This window comes from Hordeum vulgare, chromosome 4H, assembly GCF_904849725.1.
Source record: "Hordeum vulgare subsp. vulgare chromosome 4H, MorexV3_pseudomolecules_assembly, whole genome shotgun sequence".
Lineage (NCBI taxonomy): Eukaryota > Viridiplantae > Streptophyta > Magnoliopsida > Poales > Poaceae > Hordeum > Hordeum vulgare.
The window spans coordinates 339,228,715-339,247,794 of record NC_058521.1 but is presented as its reverse complement, the minus strand read 5'-3'; the positions used below and the strand labels follow the sequence as shown (position 1 = coordinate 339,247,794).

The 19,080-nt window shown below is 48.0% G+C and overlaps 1 protein-coding gene across 2 annotated transcripts in view; it reads right to left on the bottom strand.

The window, feature by feature from the left end:
* LOC123448588 (paladin) overlaps window positions 1-17,370 on the bottom strand; it is a 48,537-nt gene extending 31,167 nt beyond the window's left edge. For both annotated transcript variants that reach the window (XM_045125540.1, XM_045125542.1), the window contains exons 1-10: window positions 17,034-17,370; window positions 16,321-16,452; window positions 10,132-10,203; window positions 5,607-5,677; window positions 5,426-5,525; window positions 5,249-5,347; window positions 4,829-4,955; window positions 4,444-4,577; window positions 4,303-4,362; window positions 3,986-4,218 (exon numbers count right to left, since the gene is read on the bottom strand). In XM_045125540.1, the coding sequence (XP_044981475.1) occupies window positions 3,986-4,218; window positions 4,303-4,362; window positions 4,444-4,577; window positions 4,829-4,955; window positions 5,249-5,347; window positions 5,426-5,525; window positions 5,607-5,677; window positions 10,132-10,203; window positions 16,321-16,452; window positions 17,034-17,201 (1,196 nt within the window). In that variant the 5' untranslated portion in view covers window positions 17,202-17,370. The remainder of the gene's footprint in view (window positions 1-3,985; window positions 4,219-4,302; window positions 4,363-4,443; window positions 4,578-4,828; window positions 4,956-5,248; window positions 5,348-5,425; window positions 5,526-5,606; window positions 5,678-10,131; window positions 10,204-16,320; window positions 16,453-17,033) is intronic.
* Window positions 17,371-19,080: the final 1,710 nt, after the last annotated feature.

Below are 19,080 nucleotides of genomic sequence, written 5' to 3'. Positions count from 1 at the left end.
GCTCTCATCAATCAAATAGACCATCATGTGATCCTTGACAAATTCGGTTGCGAGATTCAGGAGCGACAAACAAGGCAGACGGTTGGGACTGGCACCAGACGTAGGGGGCTTTGGTATATGGACCAGAGGGTGCAGCCAGACTTGATTTATGTTGCGACCATGAAGGACAAGGAGAAGCAGGCGATGATTCATCACTGCGGGATGGGAGATGCCTCGTTTGATAAAATGAGTAGAATATTTCCGGATGTTATGTATGGAATAGACAAGGGCAAGCTGACATGTGATGCTTGCGAATATGCAGAACACACAAGAGCTACATATGTGAGTAAGGGGCTTAGGAGCATATCTCCTTTTATGTTCATTCATTCGGATGTATGGAAAAGCCTAGTTGTGTCAGTGAATGGAATGAAGTACTTTGTTACCTTTATTGACTGCTATACTCGTATGACTTGGATTTATTTGATGCGTCATAAGAATGAGGCATTCAACTCTTTTCAGGATTTCCATGCCTTGGTAAAGAACCAGTTTAAGGTGAAGGTGCAGGTGATCAGGACTGACAATGGCACAGAGTATGTGAACAACACCTTTGGTGCCTTCTTGTCTGACCAAGGGATTCTTCATCAAACTTCTTGTCCGAACACCCCCTCCCCCCCCCCCTTTCAGAATGGAGTGGCAGAAAGGAAGAATCGACATATTCTTGAGGTTGCTCGGTCGTTGATGTTTACCATGAATGTGCCCATGTTTTTGTGGAGTGAAGCAGTTACGACAGCCACATACCTGATCAACCGGACACCTTCAAGGATACTCGGCATGAAATCGCCGTGTGAATTGTTGTTTGGAGAAAATAAGTTTGTTGTTCCCCCAAAGTTGTTTGGCAGTACTTGCTTTGTTCGTGACCACCGACATTCTGTTGGGAAGCTAGATCTGCGGGCAGTGAAGTGTGTTTTTCTGGGCTATGCTTCGGGTCAACAGGGATACAAATGTTGGTGTCTCTCTGAGAAACGCCGATTTATAAGTATGGATGTCACTTTCAGGGAGTCTGAGCCATTCTATGGTGGACCGACAGACCTAAATATTTTGTTTGCAGAGCTTGACTACTTACACTCTGTGCAGGATGGTCAAGAGAAGGTTGTATCTCATTCTCAGAATGATTCTATGGGCACTAAAACTGATGAGGACGTACATGCTCAAGTCCAGCCAATTGTGGGTACAATTCCGGTTGGTACTCTCACCGATGGTGATGTGCAGGTCCAGGTTCAGCCAACAGTGGGTTTCATTCAGATTGGTAATCTCCAGCTTCCTGTTCGGGATCGATGGCAGACGAACACCCTGGTGCACTCTCGACGACAACCACATGTGCAAGGGGAGCAGCAAGGCAGTGAGACAAGAGTGCAGGGGGAGCAGCAATGCAGTGAGGCAAGAGTGCAGGGGCAGCAGCAAGACAGTGAGACAAGCTCATCTGACACAGTGGAGCTGCCAATTACATTGCGAAAGGCTACACATGAAGCGGCAAGAAAGGGTGAAATAGCAAGGAAGGCTCTACCGAAGGATGATGCTTGTGATGATCTTGATATTGGCAATTTTGTGTCTTATAAGGTTTTGTCACCCTCATATAAGGCGTTTGTTGCCTCCCTTCAAACTGTGTCAATTCCAAAGGATTGGAAGGCTGCAAAGCAAGATCCGAAGTGGCGTGAAGTGATGATAGAAGAGTTGGAAGCACTAAGGAAAAACAAGACATGGGTGCTAACCACATTGCCGGCAGAAAAGAAAGCAGTGAGTTGTAAGTGGACCTATACAGTGAAGTAGAATCCTAAAGGGAAGGTGGAACGGTATAAGGCCAAATTGATCGCCAGTGGATATAGTCAAACTTATGGAATTGAATATGATGAGGCGTTTTCTTCCGTGGCAAAGATGAACACAGTAAGGATATTGGTCTCCTGTGCTGCAAACTTTGGGTGGAAGTTGCATCAATTAGATGTCAAGAATGCCTTCTTGCATGGTGAGTTGCAGGAAAAAGTGTACATGGAGATACCACCAGGTTTTGGTACTTCGGAGACTACGGGGAAGGTATGCAGGCTGAAGAAATCCTTGTATGGACTGAAGCAATCACCAAGGCCATGGTTTGATAGGTTGGTCTGTGTAACGGTGACCACACGATGTCCTACAAGCACTCTGATTGGAAGATCACCATTCTTGTTGTTTATGTGGATGACATTATCATCGCTGGATATGATAAGGAGGAAATAGAGAGACTGAAGGGTTGTTTGAGCAAGGAGTTTGAGGTAAAGGATTTGGGTAACCTAAAATACTTTCTTGGCATTGAAGTGGCTCGGAGAGAGAAGAGAATCTCTTTGTGCCAATGAAAATACACCTTGGATCTCTTGAGTGACGTGGGCATGATGGGATGCCGTACTGCCCCTACTTCGATTGAACAAAATCACCAAGTGACAGCACAATCAGGAGAGCTAGTGAATAAGGAAGATTATCAGAAATTGGTTGGGAGGTTGTTGTACTTGTGTCATGCCAGGCCTGACATTACATATGCTATGGGGGTGGTGAGCAGATACATGCATGAACCAAGGAGTGGGCATCTTGACATTGTGCACAGAATCCTAAGATACTTGAAGGGGACTCCGGGTAAAGGATTGTGGTTTGGGAAGAGTGGACATCTTGAGGTGGATGGATATAGTGACTCTGACTGGGTCAGTTGTCAAGATGATAGAAGATCAACTTCTGGCTACTGCGTGTTTGTGGGAGGAAATTTGGTGTCATGGAGAAGCAAGAAACAGCCGATCGTGTCTAGACGAACAGCAGAAGCTGAGTATAGAGCATTATCCCAAGGGTTGTGTGAGTATAGAGCATTATCCCAAGGGTTGTGTGAGATGTTCTGGGTGAAGTACCTACCGAGCAAGTTGAAACTTCTGATAAGGGACCCTTGAAGGTGTGGTGTGACAATCAGTCAACTATAGCCATCGTAATAACCCAGTTCAACATGATAGGACAAAGCATGTGGAAATTGAACGCTTCTTCATTAAGGAGAAACTTGATGCCGGGATCATTAGCCTTACTCGTGTCGGTTATGGGCAACAGTTTGCAGATTGTTTGACAAAGGGGTTGGGAACAAAGAACTGTAACTTGGCACGTGACAAGATGGAAATGATAGATATCTACCACCCATCTTGAGGGGGAGTGTTGAACCGGTATGGGCCCAGCCCATCCACTTATCTCTTAGGGCCCAAGCCCATGTAAAGGGACTGACCTGGAAGGAGGCTCCAAGCCATCCCGTTCCCATCTGGAGCCGCCACACACACACGCGGGACACCAACTCACGCGAGGTACTGCTCTTCCTCTCGATTTCAACACTTTTTACCAATACCTATTAATTTTAGTTGATGTAAATCACAAAGTGGCTTACCAAAAGTCAACAAGTTGCAGTTATGTATTTATTCAAAATAGCAATCCTGCATAAAACTCATCAAATATACCAGAGCGATGGAGTTGTGTCCAGTTATTAAACATATGTCAAACATTGACACTAGCTTCATCAGATAAGTCTTTGGCCTTCATTCTTTATTGATGCCAATTAATCGTTGGCTTCATTCTTATAGCAAGACGATAACTCGAGGAAAAAATGCTAAACTGACATGGCATTAACTGTTTGATAGGAGACATAGTTACTACATGACTCGACACTCAAGCACCAATGTCTTGGACATGGAGACTGCCTAGTAGAAGTGTCAGTGTGACCTAGCAATCATTCGAAATAAACTACAAAAGAAAAAATTACAAAGAAAAAATTGCACTGAAGTAAGCAGATAGCAGTTCTTTGAATATCCAGTCAACCCACTATTCAATGAAGTGGCATAACAAGGATGGTAAAAATTTAAGACTTGTCTTGTGTCTCAAAGGAAACAAAGTTCGTGCTAGATACACTCTTACAAGCTATGAACTGTTGGCATTCGTATGCGGAAGTACCATGGCTCACCTTCGAAGAATGCTGTACAGTTCAGGTCTTGCTCTCATCCAATCAGAAAAACTAACTCCTGAAGATGTTGCTTGGTGAGCAGAGCTCACAGAATGTACATAGACAGCAAAACATATGAGGAAGTAATAACGTTCCAAGTACTCCACAAAGAAGGAAAGTGATGCCTCCCGTTTCATCTCATCAGGTTGCCGAAGAGTGCTATTGCGGTAGGTCGCAATAGCTTCTCTCAGGTTCTGTTCACAAGGACAGCAAGCACAAACATGAAACAATTTGATAAGGCTGCTTGCATTGAATTATCAGAATATAAAACGGCATACCTGCATAGAGTCACATTTATCAATAACTTTGTCCACTTGTCTTTTGCCTTCAACACCACCCTGCATAAATATCAGACACAAAGTCACTACTGAGAGAAACTAAGTTAAAAGGAGAACAGTTTAACATATTCAGGTTATTGCCTCAAGAACTCGGACTAAGCTCCTAATGACAGCATATTCTCCTCTGAGAATTGCTTCTTCTGAGCTAGGACTGTAGTCATCTACATCATTTCCAGCATAGAAAACCTTCCCAATTGAACTTGTCCTTGGGATACCTGCAGCAGAAAGCACCCCACACGTTAAATATCTGGAAATCCAAGTATAGGTGTGAACTATAAGCACATAATGTGGTAACCATATAGTCAGACAAGTACACAACAAGCAGGCTTTCAGTTGCCATCAGTATATAAGTACTAAATAATCTCGTGAAAACTCAAAACATTTGACGATCATATAATTGTGCATGTGGAGCATTATATCTTGACCAGTTCTATATTGATAACAAGCTGGTAACAAGGGCGCTCACCTGAAGCTCCTATCCGATTTAGGTAAACCAAAGTAGATATGACCATACCGGTGGTAGTCCGTCCCCTCCCCATTTGACAATTAAATACAATTTCAGTCTCCATATCAACTTCAGAGATTCGACGTACCTGTTAGACACATCAAAGGAAATTTAATTATATGTACATACTTTCCAATCTCAGTATTTTCATCGTTACAATAGCTGATTGTCTGCAGAATACAATCCCTGCTAAATGTGTTTCCTATTAACTGTGTCACAAGAGTTGAAAATTAAAGCATAAAGAAATAGTGTGACTAGCACACAGATCTCATGGTAGACAGGCAACCTGGACGAGTGAAGGTTCAATTTTACAGCAAATAAAGTGAAGACATTGGGATGAGAAGTTAGGTGGAGAACCTAACTGTGGCATATAAAACTAACCAGGTTATCAAAATCCCCTTCCTTCGGAGCTTTCTCATCGGTAATAGGAACACGCTCGTAATCAACAAGGTATCCTTGATGTTGTAACTCCTCATAGACCTGCAGATGAATTAAGTTTTTTCAAAAATACCAAGGAGAAGTAAGAGGTATATTCTAAATCATCAACCATGGAGTTACCTCAAGTGGAGTCTTAACTGTATCGGATATCACTGACTCCCACTGGTCCACCATCTGACCATTCGGCAGCTCATCAGTAACTAGAATCTTATTCCCATATCTGCCCCATCAAATATTCCATTATAAAAAACTGCTGGACTTAATGTGAACAGAAACGTAGTTTATCTTGCTAGTAATGTACCTTGAAGCTTCCTGAAGAATATCTTCTTTCAAACGAAACTCCATCTGCTCCACTCTCTCCCGGTTGATTCCCTGTATTATATTAGCAAAGGTCAAGGATTAATATGATAGGGTATCAACACCGGAATTACTCGATCTACTGATATAGCTCACAAATTCGGTTCACAGGTAGCTATTACAGGGGAGGATACACGAATTTGGTGGAGGGGAATCGGGGGAGAGGAAGAACAGGTGAGGTAGCCGCCGGCGTTGCCGTGATCCACTGGATGCCTTCTCCTCTCAGCGTCGCGGGTTAAGTAGCGAGCGCCCGGGCTTCAGTTGGCCCACGCTGGCCCGTGGTAGCGCGGGTTGGGGTGCCTGGACCGTGCGGGCCGTTGGACAGTGTGGGCCTGGGGATCGCCGCTGCCTTGCAGGCCCCCTATGTCAGGTATGCTGACATCCCCCTCCGCTTGGGAGGAGGCTTGCCCCCAAGCCTCTGCATGTGGGAAGCGCGCGAAGAGACTTGCCTTGTCTTCCCAGGTAGGTCCCAATGCCGAAGAGTTGGACCATTGGATCTTGACTTGTTCGCGAACACCATCTTTGTGCTTGCGCCAGCGAGTTTCCAGTATAGCTATAGGAACAGCAAGATCGTCAAAGCAATGTGGGAGTTGTGGTTCAACTGTCATACCCGGAAGTAGGGCGAGACGAAGCAGCGACACGTGAAACACCGTATGCACTGTGGCTTGTGGGGGCAGATGGAGCTTGAACGCGGTGTCGTTGATCTTGGCGACAATCGGGAATGGCCCATAGTACTTGAAGGCCAGCTTGTGATTTGCCCATGGCGCAACTGAAGTTTGGATGTACGGTTGGAGCTTGAGGAAGACTTGTTCGCCGACAGAGAAGGTTCGAAATGATCGTGTTCCTTCATAATCTGCTGAGCTCTGTTGACGTGTTGTTGAAGTAGGTCTTGAACCAGAGGACGCTCGTCGAGCCAGGATTGAAGAGCTGGGATTGAACAAACTATAGCAACCGTGAGTCCCCAATGCCGAGGTTCATTGAACAAACTATAGCAACCGTGAGTCCCCAATGCCGAGGTTCATTGAACAAACTATAGCAACCGTGAATCCCCAATGCCGAGGTTCATACCCAAACATGGCTTTGAAAGGAGTCGTCCCAATGGCCGAGTGGTGGGTGGTGTTGTACCAAAACTGGGCGAGGGGAATCCAAAAGCTCCATCGCCGCGGGCACGACTGCGTGAAGCAGCGAAGAAAAGTTTCGACGCACTGATTAACACATTCGGTTTGACCATCAGTTTGTGGGTGGTTTGTTGTGCTCAATCTGAGTTCTCTGCCCGCGCCACGGAACAGCTCTTGCCAGAAGTGACTGGTGAAAACTGGATCCCTGTCTAATATGATTGCCCCCGGCAGTCCGTGAATCTTGTATATTTGATGCAGATAAAGCTAAGCGACTGATGTTGTTGTGTATGACTGAGCCAGCGGAAGGAAGTATGCGAACTTGGTGCGTTTGTCCACAACGACGAGCAAACAGTTAAACTTACTAGACTGCAGCAGACCGTCTATGAAGTCCATCGATATCATCTCCCACGACTGGTCTGGTATAGGCAGTGGTAGGAGCAGTCCCGGGGACGCAGCGCGATCTGGTTTGGCCTGTTGACATACTTGACGGCAACGGGCGTATTGTAGGACATGTGTCTTCATCTTAGGCCAAGCGAAGAGGCAGCGGATGTGCCGATAGGTCGCAGGGAAACCCGAGTGCCCGCCCACGGGGCTGTCGTGAAAGGCTGAGATGATCTTCTGTTGGATTCCAGTGTTAACTCCCAGCCAGATCTTGCCACGGAAGCACGGGATGCCCTGCTGCAATGAGAAACGCCCTTTTGGGTCTTCCCCCACGGCCAGTTGCCCCAGTAAATGCTCGGCGTGCAGATTGTTGATGTAACTGTTGGCAACGTCCTCGAGCCAGGCCGGCTGACACGATGTGATAGCTGCCAGCTTGTCCGAGGGGTTGGCTCACGACAACACGTCAACGCCAGCATTCTCAATGCCTTTTTGTAGCGGATGCGATAGTGTAGGCCGAGCAGCTTGGTGAAAGCCTTTTATTGCCATAATGTCGTGAGGCGCTGCTCCTCCAAATGGACCAAGCTCTTTTGATAGGTCAGGATGTCGAACTCCGCATGCTGCAAATAGGGACACCACTGGTCAACAGCCACGATGATTGCCAGGTATTCCCAGTCGTAAGTGGACAGGCCTTGATATCGTGGGCTGAGCGCCTTGCTCATGAACGCAATCGGGTGCCCTTGCTGCTGCAGGATGGCTCCAATGCCGCGGTCGCTGGCGTCCCTCTCAACTGTGAATGGCTGCTTGAAGTTGGGAAGGGCCGGCACAAGGGCTGAGACCAGCTGTTGTTTGAGCACCTGAAATGTATTGTCAGTGATGGGAGTCCAGAGAAACGAAACGCCCTTCTTGAGCAGGTTGAATAGAGGTCGTGCAATCACGCCGAAGTTCCTGACGAATCGGCGGTAGTAGACTGCAAGACCCAGGAAACTACGGACTCCCTGACATCCGTAGGTGTTGTCCAGTTGACCACTGCGGCAATCTTGGAAGGTTCGGTGGACACGCCCTCTGTGCTAATGGTGTGGCCGAGATATGAGATCTGTTGTTTGACTGAAAGCACACTTGCTGAGTTTGACATTCCATCTGTCCTAGCAGAGTAGTTGTAGGACTTGCCGCAGATGAATGACGTGGTCCGACAAGGTTACGTTGAAAACCAAAATGTCGTCGAACAAGTGGAACACAAAGACACCGTTGAGGGGTTTGAGGGTTGTTGTCATTGCCCCCCGAATGTCGTTGGTGCACCTGCGAGTCCGAAGGAGACCACCTTGAACTCGAAATGGCCTTGGTGGGTTTGAAAGGCAGTTTTGTGTTCCTCTCACGGTGCGAGTCTGATTCTCAGGCCCTCAACAAACCGAGTGAGAAAATAGAAAGGATGTAAGGAATCAGAATACGAATTCAAGTGATTGGTAATGAGTTCAAATTTCTCTATGTAATCAGCCATGGTTTGGTAATGAGTTCAAATTTCTCTATGTAATCAGCCACGGTTGACGATTGCCGCACTATGTACAACTGCCGAATCAGCATCTGATGGCGATCGCGGCCGAACCTTGTGCACAGCAAGGTCATGAATGAGTCCCAATCGAACTCGCCCAAGCGGTTCTGTATGGATTGCAACCAAATGGCTGCAGGACCGAGAAGTTGAGCGTTGCCATCGGGACCCAAAATGAAGTGATGCCAAACATGGAGAAATACTGCTCGCACGGCGTTTTCTAGAGGTTTGGGTTCTCGCCCGCAAACTGCGGAAACGAGACAGAGGGATGTGCTTGGCCGAGGCCGGCGAGCATCTGACTGGCGTGAGAGAACGGCGATAAAGGGATCACAGGAGAATGGGCTTCGAGCTGACCTTTTGTCGGGAGCAGCGACGGTGTCACCAGGGACGCCGCCGCGGGCCCCATTGCAGATGGATATCGTCGTGGCCATCGGGCCCGTGGGAACGCGTTGCCCCCACTTGATCAGCCATCGCAGCGGGATCGGACCCCGGAAAGGTTGCCGGTCGCGCGAATTGCAGCTTCGTGACCGCTTCGCCCAGATCGGTGACGCGGCGCTCGAGATCGGGCCTCCAGGCGAGGAGATAGTCGATTTCGGCCGTCGTGGTCTGCTAGGCCTTTGTGTTGGCTTCGATTGCGGCTTCGATCCTGGTCTCGAACTGGCTGAGGAAGGCGGAGACGCTCGGATCCATGGCATCCAGCAACTCGCGAGCTTGACGGAGCGCCCGCGTCTCGATCAGATGCGCCAGATCGAGGTGCAGGAAGCGGCAAACTGGTCTCTGATACCAGATGATAGGGTATCAACACCGGAATTACTCGATCCACTGATATAGCTCACAAATTCGGTTCACAAGTAGCTATTAGAGGGGAGGATACACGAATTTGAAGGAGGGGAATTGGGGGAGAGGAAGAACAGGTGAGGTAGCCGCCGTCGTTGCCGTGATCCACTGGATGCCTTCTCCTCTCAGCGTCGCAGGTTAAGTAGCGAGCGCCCGAGCTTCAGTTGGCCCACGATGGCCCGTGGTAGCGCGGGTTGGGGTGCCTGGACCGTGCGGGCCGTTGGACAGTGTGGGCCTGGGGGTCGTCGCTGCCTTGCGGGCCCCCTATGTCAGGTACGCTGACATAATATTAGCTAGAAGGTATCTTCTATGGCATGGCTACGTGTGACTGGAAATACACAAATCCACAGGAATCCCTAAGAAGTTGTACTTAATACCTCTGCACCAAAACGCCAGAATCTCTTTAATCAAAGCAATAGCATTGGTATAAGGACATTTACGTCAGAACTTCCACTGGAAGTTTAACTAAGACAACTATGTCCAATATAAGACAATAATGAGATTGTAACATAACTAGTAAACTTGGGAAACCATAAATTATCAGAAAATGCACGCAAAGATAATTATCAAAGCCAGGTATCGCAGCAAACCGTATATTCAAGGTTTGAGAAGGGTCTTTCGGCATCTCGTAGAACAAAAGGGCGGCCATTGATATAGATGACCTGTGTAACATTAGTGGAAAAACATGTATTACTAAATCTGATAACATGAGAAGACATAACACAAGAGTTAGAGCATACATGGTATAACCTGTTCAAGAGACACTTCACTGAAATTTCAAATTTAAGCAAGATGCAGCTAAAACCACAACAAATTTTGAAAAATACATATTGTTTAGACATGTGTCTAAGATAAACCAAAAAAATTGAAGTCAAAGGCCTCTATGGAAAAGAGATAGAGATACGATTAACGGAATATATAGATTTTGTATAGATATTAAACATATAACAGAAAATAGTCTCTATAATATGTATGGGAAACGCTTTAGCTCAGACGTCTGGAATCTCTCAATCATCAGACTCTTTTGTCGCCGTTGATTCTTTTTCCATCTCACGGTCCATAATCCTTGCATTTATTGTTCCAATAGATCGAATCACACCGCAAAAAACTCACGATCTCCACAAATCCCGCATCCCGTTCCTCCGCACCCGTTGCCCCCAATTCCTTCCTCCACTCCCATCGCAGTCGTCTCCACTCCGATCCGATGATCTCCGTTCGTCACCGCGTTGCCGACGAGCCCTGCGGGCTTCTTCTTTCAGTAGGCGAGCAGCGTGCTCTCATGGACGAGTCAGCACTCAGCAGGTATGGAAGTAGCTCCCCATCTGCATGTAGCCGTAGCACCATCCAGTCCAGTGTGGTGCTCCCTTGAAGCGATCATGGTGGTCTTCTTGGTGAGAAGCTCGCAGTTCTGTGTGTGATTTTGCTCCTCCATCCCATCTCCCTAATGCGCTGTCGTGAACCTAGTTGTCTGCTCAGACTCTCAAAAGTGAAGCATCAACGACGTCCCTTCTTCCCAACTATGATATGAGCATCGCCAATCTGTATGAAATCGGCCCTCATCTCTTCTCATCTCCCCTAGTTGATCCATTAATTTTCATCTCAATTTGGTATGTATAAATTTACTCAATCATCACTTTGCTGACTAATTTGGTTCTAATTTACATCTCCAAATTTGTATGCTTCCGATTGAGATCATTCATTTGAGATAGCATCGTTTTCTATGCTTCCAATTTTTATGCAACAGTTGTTAAGACTTGCGTTAATACGGAGCTACCAAATCTACATGCTTCATACGTATAATTGTGCTTTGGCAGTGCATACATTTTATTCATAAGTATTATTGTTCTGATGCCTCACCTTGTCTTTGTTTCGTTTGGTTCATCCTTTTAAAGTTGTGCTTCTACACCACATAAATTTGCTTCATTTTCGTGCTTCATATTGTTTGTACTTGATAGCAAAAAAGCCCATGCTTCCTAAAATTCCCATGTACGCTGGTAGAAACTAGGGTTCTACCGGGTCTTGGCCGGAGGTTGTAGGGGAAAGAGGGGATCGGCTGTGGTCGCCGGCGCAGGGGTGTCATCTCGCATGGATGGGGGGCGGCGCGATGGAAGAGGCGTCTAGGGTTAGGGCACCGGCTCCTAGTTGGAGTCGATCAAAATAGATTGATCTTTGCTTAATCTCAAAAGTGCTAATTACATGATTATATATAAGTTCCCTAGGCTATAATAAACTGGGCTAAGCCTATTATTAAGATAACTGGGCCAGTTTGGCTAACTGGGCCTCTGGTCATAACATTTCTCCCCGCCTGCGCAAACAGCTCATCCTCGAGCTGGACATCTAGAAAATGTTGGCGGAACTCCTTGAGCTGCTCCCAAGGTGCCTTCGGAGGGTTGAGCTGGTCCGAAGTACGTCGTGCATCAAGGCCTGGAATGTCGCCGGCGCATTGAAGAGACCGAAAGGCATCACCAAAAACTCGAAGTGATCGTGATGGTAGCCAGAACGCAAATCGAGCGTAGGGAATAAGCGTGGCCCTGGCGGCTCTTCCCGGAGCTCCTCCACGACCGGTATAGGAAAATTGACCCTCGTCGTCGTGGCAATGAGAGCACGGTAATCGAGGCAGAAACGCCACGAGCCCTCGGGCTTGTGAACAAGGAGCACCGGTAAAAGTTCGTCGTGCCGCTGCAGGAGAGGAGCCAACAGGGGCGACTCAGAGGCTGCTATGGCGGTCGACAGCTGAGAGGGAACTACTGGAGAAGTGCCACCCTCGCCCTTCCACTGCACCATGCGCCCTTGACGCCAAAAAGTCATGGTCAGTGCGTCGAAGTCCCAATGGATGGGTCCGAGCGTCCGCAAGAAGTCCACGCCGAGGATGAAGTCGTAGTCGCCCAAGTCGATGCTAACGCACGTGATGGCGAAGGACTCGTCGCCGATGAGGATGGGAACCTGCTGCGCAATTCCGTTGCAGTGGAGACGGTCACCGTTAGCCACGGTAACTCGGAGTTGCTCGCCGCCCGTCGACTGGAGGGCCAGGCGACGCATAGTAGACGCGGGCAGGAAGTTGTGCGTATAGCCCGTGTCCAGGAGAGCTAAGAGGCGCTCCCCATTAACCATCACTGGCAACAACATCATTGTTTCCACTCGTATGCCGGCAAGGGCATGGAGGGAGACCACGAGAGCGGTGGCTGACGCCGGAGCCGCCACCTCGGCAAGCTCGAAGGGAGCTGTATCCGCCGCGACATAGTCGTCTGCCTCCAGGTAGAAGAGGCGCGGGCAGACGTGGCCTGGCACGTAGGGCTCATCGCAGTTGAAACATAACCCCTGTCGACGACGCTCGTGTTGTTCGGCCGGGGTTAGCCGACGGAACGATCGAGTTGCTGCCGTGGCGGGAGTCCCTGTCGCCGGCTGGTCAGGCCGGCTGGGTGCAGACATAGCCGGCTAAGGGGGTGGGCGAGGTGCCTGAGCCGGGAACGTCTGTTGCATAGCCACCGCACGCTGCTCCAATGCGCGGGCATAGTACATGGCGGTCTGGATGTCCTGCAGTCCCTGAAGCTCCACGTCCACGCGAATATGATCCGGCAGACCGCCGACGAAGAGCTCGACCCGCTGACGGGCCGTCACGCCAGGCGCGTGGCACGCCAGGGCTTGGAAGCAGTCGGCGAAGTCCTGCACCGTGGAGGTGAAGGGGAGTCGGCCAAGCTCCGCCAGCCGGCTCCCGCGTATCGACGGCCCGAAGCGAAGGAGACGGAGCTCGCGAAAGCGCTCCCATGGGGGCATGCCGCCCTCGTCCTGCTCGAGGGTGTAGTACCACGTCTGCGCGGCGCCTCGGAGGTGATATGAGGCAAGCCAGGTGCGATCCGATGCGAGCGTGCGTTGCCCCCGAAAGAACTGCTCACACTGATTAAGCCAGTTGAGGGGGTCCTCGGTGCCGTCGAAGGTGGCGAAGTCGAGTTTGGCGAAGCGTGGCGGTGTTTGAGTATGACCGTCATGGTCGTACGGGTCGGCGGTGTGGAGCAGCATGGGGGGCGGCGTCGGGTCGGTGGACGCACGAGGTCCCCCGTGAAATGGCTGCCCGTCGAGGCCGGCGTAGGGACCCGCGGAGCTGGATGGCCCACAATACTGCAGGGCGGGCGCCGGCTGCGGTGACGACCCGGCCAACCAGGCCGGAAGCGGTGACGGCGGGAACGGGACCTGGTGGAACGGGACTCCCACTGGCACGGTCGTAGCCAGCCCGGAGTGGATCGGCGGGGGGGGGGGGGGGGGGGGGCTGCAGCTGCAGGGGGGAAACGGGCGCGGCGGAGGCCGCAAGGGTCGGCGACGGCCACTGCAGCCAGGGCGGGTTGGAGGCAGGAAGCGGCTGCAGCTGGGGCTGCAACAGCCCAGCGAGCGCCGCGGAGGCCGTCGGGTGCGGCGGCTGCCACGGCAGGAGCAGCGGCCCAGTGGCAGAGGCCCGGTGGCGCGGCCGACGGCGGCCCGTAGGGCCCAGCCAAGTAGAGGCGGATGCCCTGGACCGCGGTGGCGAGATCACGGAGCGCTGCGGTGACTTCCTCCGGTGTGAAGACGGTGGGAACCGACGCGGCGTAGGTGACCGACACCGGCAGAGAAGGGGTGCCGGCCGTGGTGGCCAGCGGGACGGTTGTGGCGGTCGGCAGCGGGAGGGTTGAGGTGGGCGACGGCGAAGACATGATCGCACCGAAGCTACTTGATACCAAACTGCTAGAAACTAGGGTTCTACCGGGTCTTGGCCGAAGGTTGTAGGGGAAAGAGAGGATCGGTTGTGGTCGCCGGCGCAGGGGCGCCGTCTCGCACGAATGGGGGGGCGGCGCGATGGAAGAGGCGTCTAGGGTTAGGGCACCGGCTCCTAGTTGGAGCCGATCAAAATAGATTGATCTTTGCTTAATCTCAAAAGTGTTGATTACATGACTATATATAAGTTCCCTAGGCTATAATAAATAAACTGGGCTAAGCCCCTAATATTATTAAGATAACTGGGCCAGTTTGGCTAACTGGGCCTCTGGTCATAACATACGCCCTCCGTTCCTAAATATTTTTCTTTTTGGATATTTCACTATAGACTACATACGGATGTATATATACATAATTTAGAGTATAACTTCAGTCATTTTGCTCCGTAGTTGAATCTTTAAAAAGATAAATATTTAGGAACGGAAGTAGTACATTGCTGATCTTAATTTGAAGGAATAGAATCAAGTTTTTGAGCCAGATTTCTTTTGTTGATGAAGGATGCGACCCATAATCCAATATACTTTCTTCCTTATTTTTCATTCTTCCAGTTTCTGTTGCAAGCAACATATGGTTATATTTGCTATGTACATCTAAAATTATTCCTTTTCAGTAAGCATCATGAAGTAGAGGGAACCCATGAGTTTTTTAAGAGTCATTTTGCGGCAATTCGTTTCAATGATGCAGTTTTATGCCTCAAAGACCGCTGCAGAACCTACGTCGTTGATTGAGTGTGCGGTATTATACTGGAAGTTGGCCCTTTCGTGAGCCCCAAGAGGCCAGAACCATGAAGGCTGCATGATAGAGCAGGCATAGACGTACTGATGTGCTACTGGACGTGATCCCTTGATTCCGACGACAGCATGCACACAACCTATGCTGCTCGACACCTCAAGAAGCTGTGCCGAAGTCAATTTTATGGTCTCCTCATCCAAGGTGTATAGACACAAGTAGAAAGCAATTGCCAATTTTCATTGAAGCGGATGTTTGCCGCATGGAAGCAAATAGACATACTATGTCCATCAAATCATACTCCATCTGATAGCAGTTTTTATTTTCTTGTCAAACAAATACCAAATTCAAACTTTTCAAGCATTTGTAATAGTGACATTAGAAATCTTTTTCTCTTTGGGGGTGTTTAGTTAAAAGCAATTCTAAAGTGGATGGAAACAAGATGCTCTGTTTCTGAAACTAATGTTGCTTTTCTCTTTGATGGTAGCAAATTAATATTGGGTTAGCTGGAAGCAATTCTCTAGTCGATGGAAGCAAGATAGCAATGCTTTTGAAACAAAATAACCCGTTATGTAGAACATAATCTTTTATTACATTGAAGCAAAAAACCGCATTCGGCACAGCAGAAAAAAAATAGATGAATGGAAACACCAATTTTATTGTAAAGGAAGGAAACTATTACACGACATTGCAACCGATTGTGGAAGCATATATTAGTTGCATATATAGGAAGCAAATTTGACTTCAATAATTAGTTAAAAGATCTGCTTCCTACAAATCTGCGAGTAGTTTCCTCCAAAATATTTGCTTCCTACAGATCCAAGTAATTTCCTAGGACTATAGGTGTAGACTCGCAGTTAATCCCACATAATTAGTGGCCTGCATAACTAGTACTACGTGATTTACGGATGCGGTTTAATGCAAACCCAGACTGCAGCGGACCATCTGACGGATCCTATAGTTCTAATCCTATGGCTCATGACTAGTCTGATGGGAAGCAGGGATCAGTAGTCTGAGATACGATTAACGGAATATATAGATTTTGTATAGATATTGAACATATAACAGAAAAATAGTCTCTATAATATGTATAGACATTAGATAAGAAGTTTAATGTTCATGGAAAGACCTCTTCCCTACCACTCTCTATTTATTTGCATCTATTCAGTGAGAGTTGAACCTTGATATTCTGGTCAGCGGAGCATCCATTATTTGCTCATTGTAAATTTCCATAGTTTCCAAAGTGATAAGCATTGTGTTTTGCATATTTTGCACAACGACTCTAATATGGTAATTAGTTATCTTACTGGTTCCTCCCGAAGACTATGCCATAGAACTTGGGTCTGCTTTCCCTTCTTCTGTGCCCCAATATGATTTAGCACATTCACAATTCCTTCCATTGTCGGCATTGCAACACCGTGAACACGCAGTGATCCTGCCTGAAAAAATGGTGATAATGAGTAGATGACATGACACCTTTGTAAAGCATGAAGACCGGACATATGGAATAGATTTGAAGAATGCTGAAAACCTAGGCATCATGTCGAATTTACAGAATCCCGTCAAAAAGGAAGCTAGATTAATGCAAAACTGAGAGGTATTACAAATGAATTTTGTACACAAGAACAGCAGTTAACACCCAAAAGCACAAAATCAGTGTTTGAAACTCAAAGCCTGCATTACTAATGCACAATATGTGCAAAGTACTCCCTCCGTCTCAAAATTCTTGTCTTAGCTCTGTCTAGAAATGGATATATAATAAATACTAAAACTTGACTAGATACATTCATATCTAAACAAATCTGATACAAGAATTTTGGGACGGAGGGAGTAGAAAAAGAAGCAGGTCCTTTTGATTTGCGCGCGCGGGGGGGGGGGGGGGGGGGGGGTGGTCAGGAAAAAAGAGCCAACCAACCACGCTCCCAAATTGGCACGATTTCCTCGAAAATTCGGGGAATGGGGCCAGGAAATCGTACAATTCAGAGGAGGTGGAGACGATATTAGGGTGTACGCAAGTAACCTGCCGGTAATTGGGCGCGCCGTCGATGTGCGGGGTGAGGCGCTTGTTCTGGCAGCCGGGGAAGTGGTCACTCTTGAGGATGGTCTTCTTCCCGAGCACGGAGCCGCCCCTGCTGCTGATGACCTGCTCTCCCACCGCCAGCACGTCGTCCATCTCACCCACCTCCATCCAGTCCTCCACGAATCCTCCTCCTCTGACGGCGCACCGGCTTCTGAGGCACCGACAGAGCGGCGAGGCCCGTGATGCGGATGCGGATAGAACGCGGCGGAGGGAAGGTAAGGACGGGGGCAGAGGAGGCAAGGAGACAGTAGGCGAGAAGAAGACGATGCGATTCGATTGGGGGGGGGGGGGGGACCGAAGAGAAAGGAGGGGAAGCCGGATGTGAAGGCCGGCAGGGTAGGGAGCACGTCTTCGAATCAAATCCAGTTCTTCCTATCCATTAATTTCGGTTAATCTATACTGTCAAAATAACTCTGGTTAATCTCCGTGTAACCTACATAAGACATGTCGAGCATTGTTTTTTTTTCTTTTTACCAGGACATGTCAAGCATTGTTGCAAGGGATGCGCAGGACACGATGACGAGATCTAAGACCTAAAACCACACACATCAGGAAGGTACGTGTTGCAAATCAATAATTATTAGAGGGATAATGATATTCCAGTCATTAGGGTTGAAATCATGGTGCTTACATTTATTATAGGATTTTCGGTGATAGTTTTTAATGGAAGGAATTTTCGTTGACGACGAGACGCTTATGATGGCTTCTTAAATTTAAAGATGATATGTCGGCTCATTTTCTCAAAGATACTCATAGAGATAGGGTGTGCGTATATGCATGTGTATATAAGCGCTTACATGTGTATATAGGCGCTTACATGTGTACTATGTTAAAAAAAAATATGTGTTAGTGTGTGAGGTGTTTATGAGCTACTCTAGGTCAACTTAGGGGCGTGTTTGGCACCTTCACGAAGCGAAGCGTACGGAGCATCCTTTTAGCACCACCCCAAATCCTTTTAGCATCCATGTTAACCGGTTTGCAAAATAGAGATGGATATTACACATGTTATTCCAGTGTAGAATGGCAAAGGAAGTCTCAAAGCTGCTAGGAATATAGGATATTATCAAAAAAGCAAGCGAGACCATCTGAACTGGTGAAGGAGTGTTACAACATCTTCTCTGTCTTCGGGACTCGGACGTCTATCTCCTAGATGTACCAAATCTACGTGAGACCATAGCAACGGCAGCCTGGTATGTGTGGTTTGAAAGGAGGAAGTTCACCCATGGTGAACAAACACAAACAACACGCCAAATCTATTTGTCAGTAAGAAGTCATGCTGCGAATTTCGCTTTGAAAGGAGGAAGTTCACCCATGGTGAACAAACACAAACATCAAGCCAAATATATTTGCCAGTAAGAAGCCTTGCTGCGAATTTCGCTATTGCATGTAAACCAAAGGCGAAGAAACGACTAATCCCGTGGTTAAAACCCCGGTCAGGATATATGAAGCTTAACGTGGATGGTCGGTTCGATCCGGACGACGTGAAAGGCACGGTTGCATTTATCCACGGTCACAATGGAAAGTTTGTCGCTACAGCAAATGAGAGAATTAATTTGTGCTTTGATGAATTTACTAGTGAAGCAATGGCGGTCACATTTGGTCTGAATTTGGCTAGAATGGTGGGCTGCAACAAGGTGGAAGTGGCGTTTCACAATGAGGGACTGGTCAATGATCTAAATGGAGGTGGATCCAGTTCGGTGGCAAGCGCCATTATCGACGACTCTTTCTTCATGAAGCTAGATTTCAATCGCGCTTTGTTTGATTACTGTAATAGACATAGTGAAAGGACGTGGATGTCGCCAAGAGGGGGGTGAATAGGCGCTTTAAAATAATTACAGTTTAGGCCTAAACAAATGCGAAATAAAACTAACGTTTAATTAGTCAAGCACAAAACCTAAAAAATCTAGGCTCACCTATGTGCACCAACAACTTATATTAAGCAAGATAAACAACTACGTGAGAGCAAGATATATAACAAAAAACAATA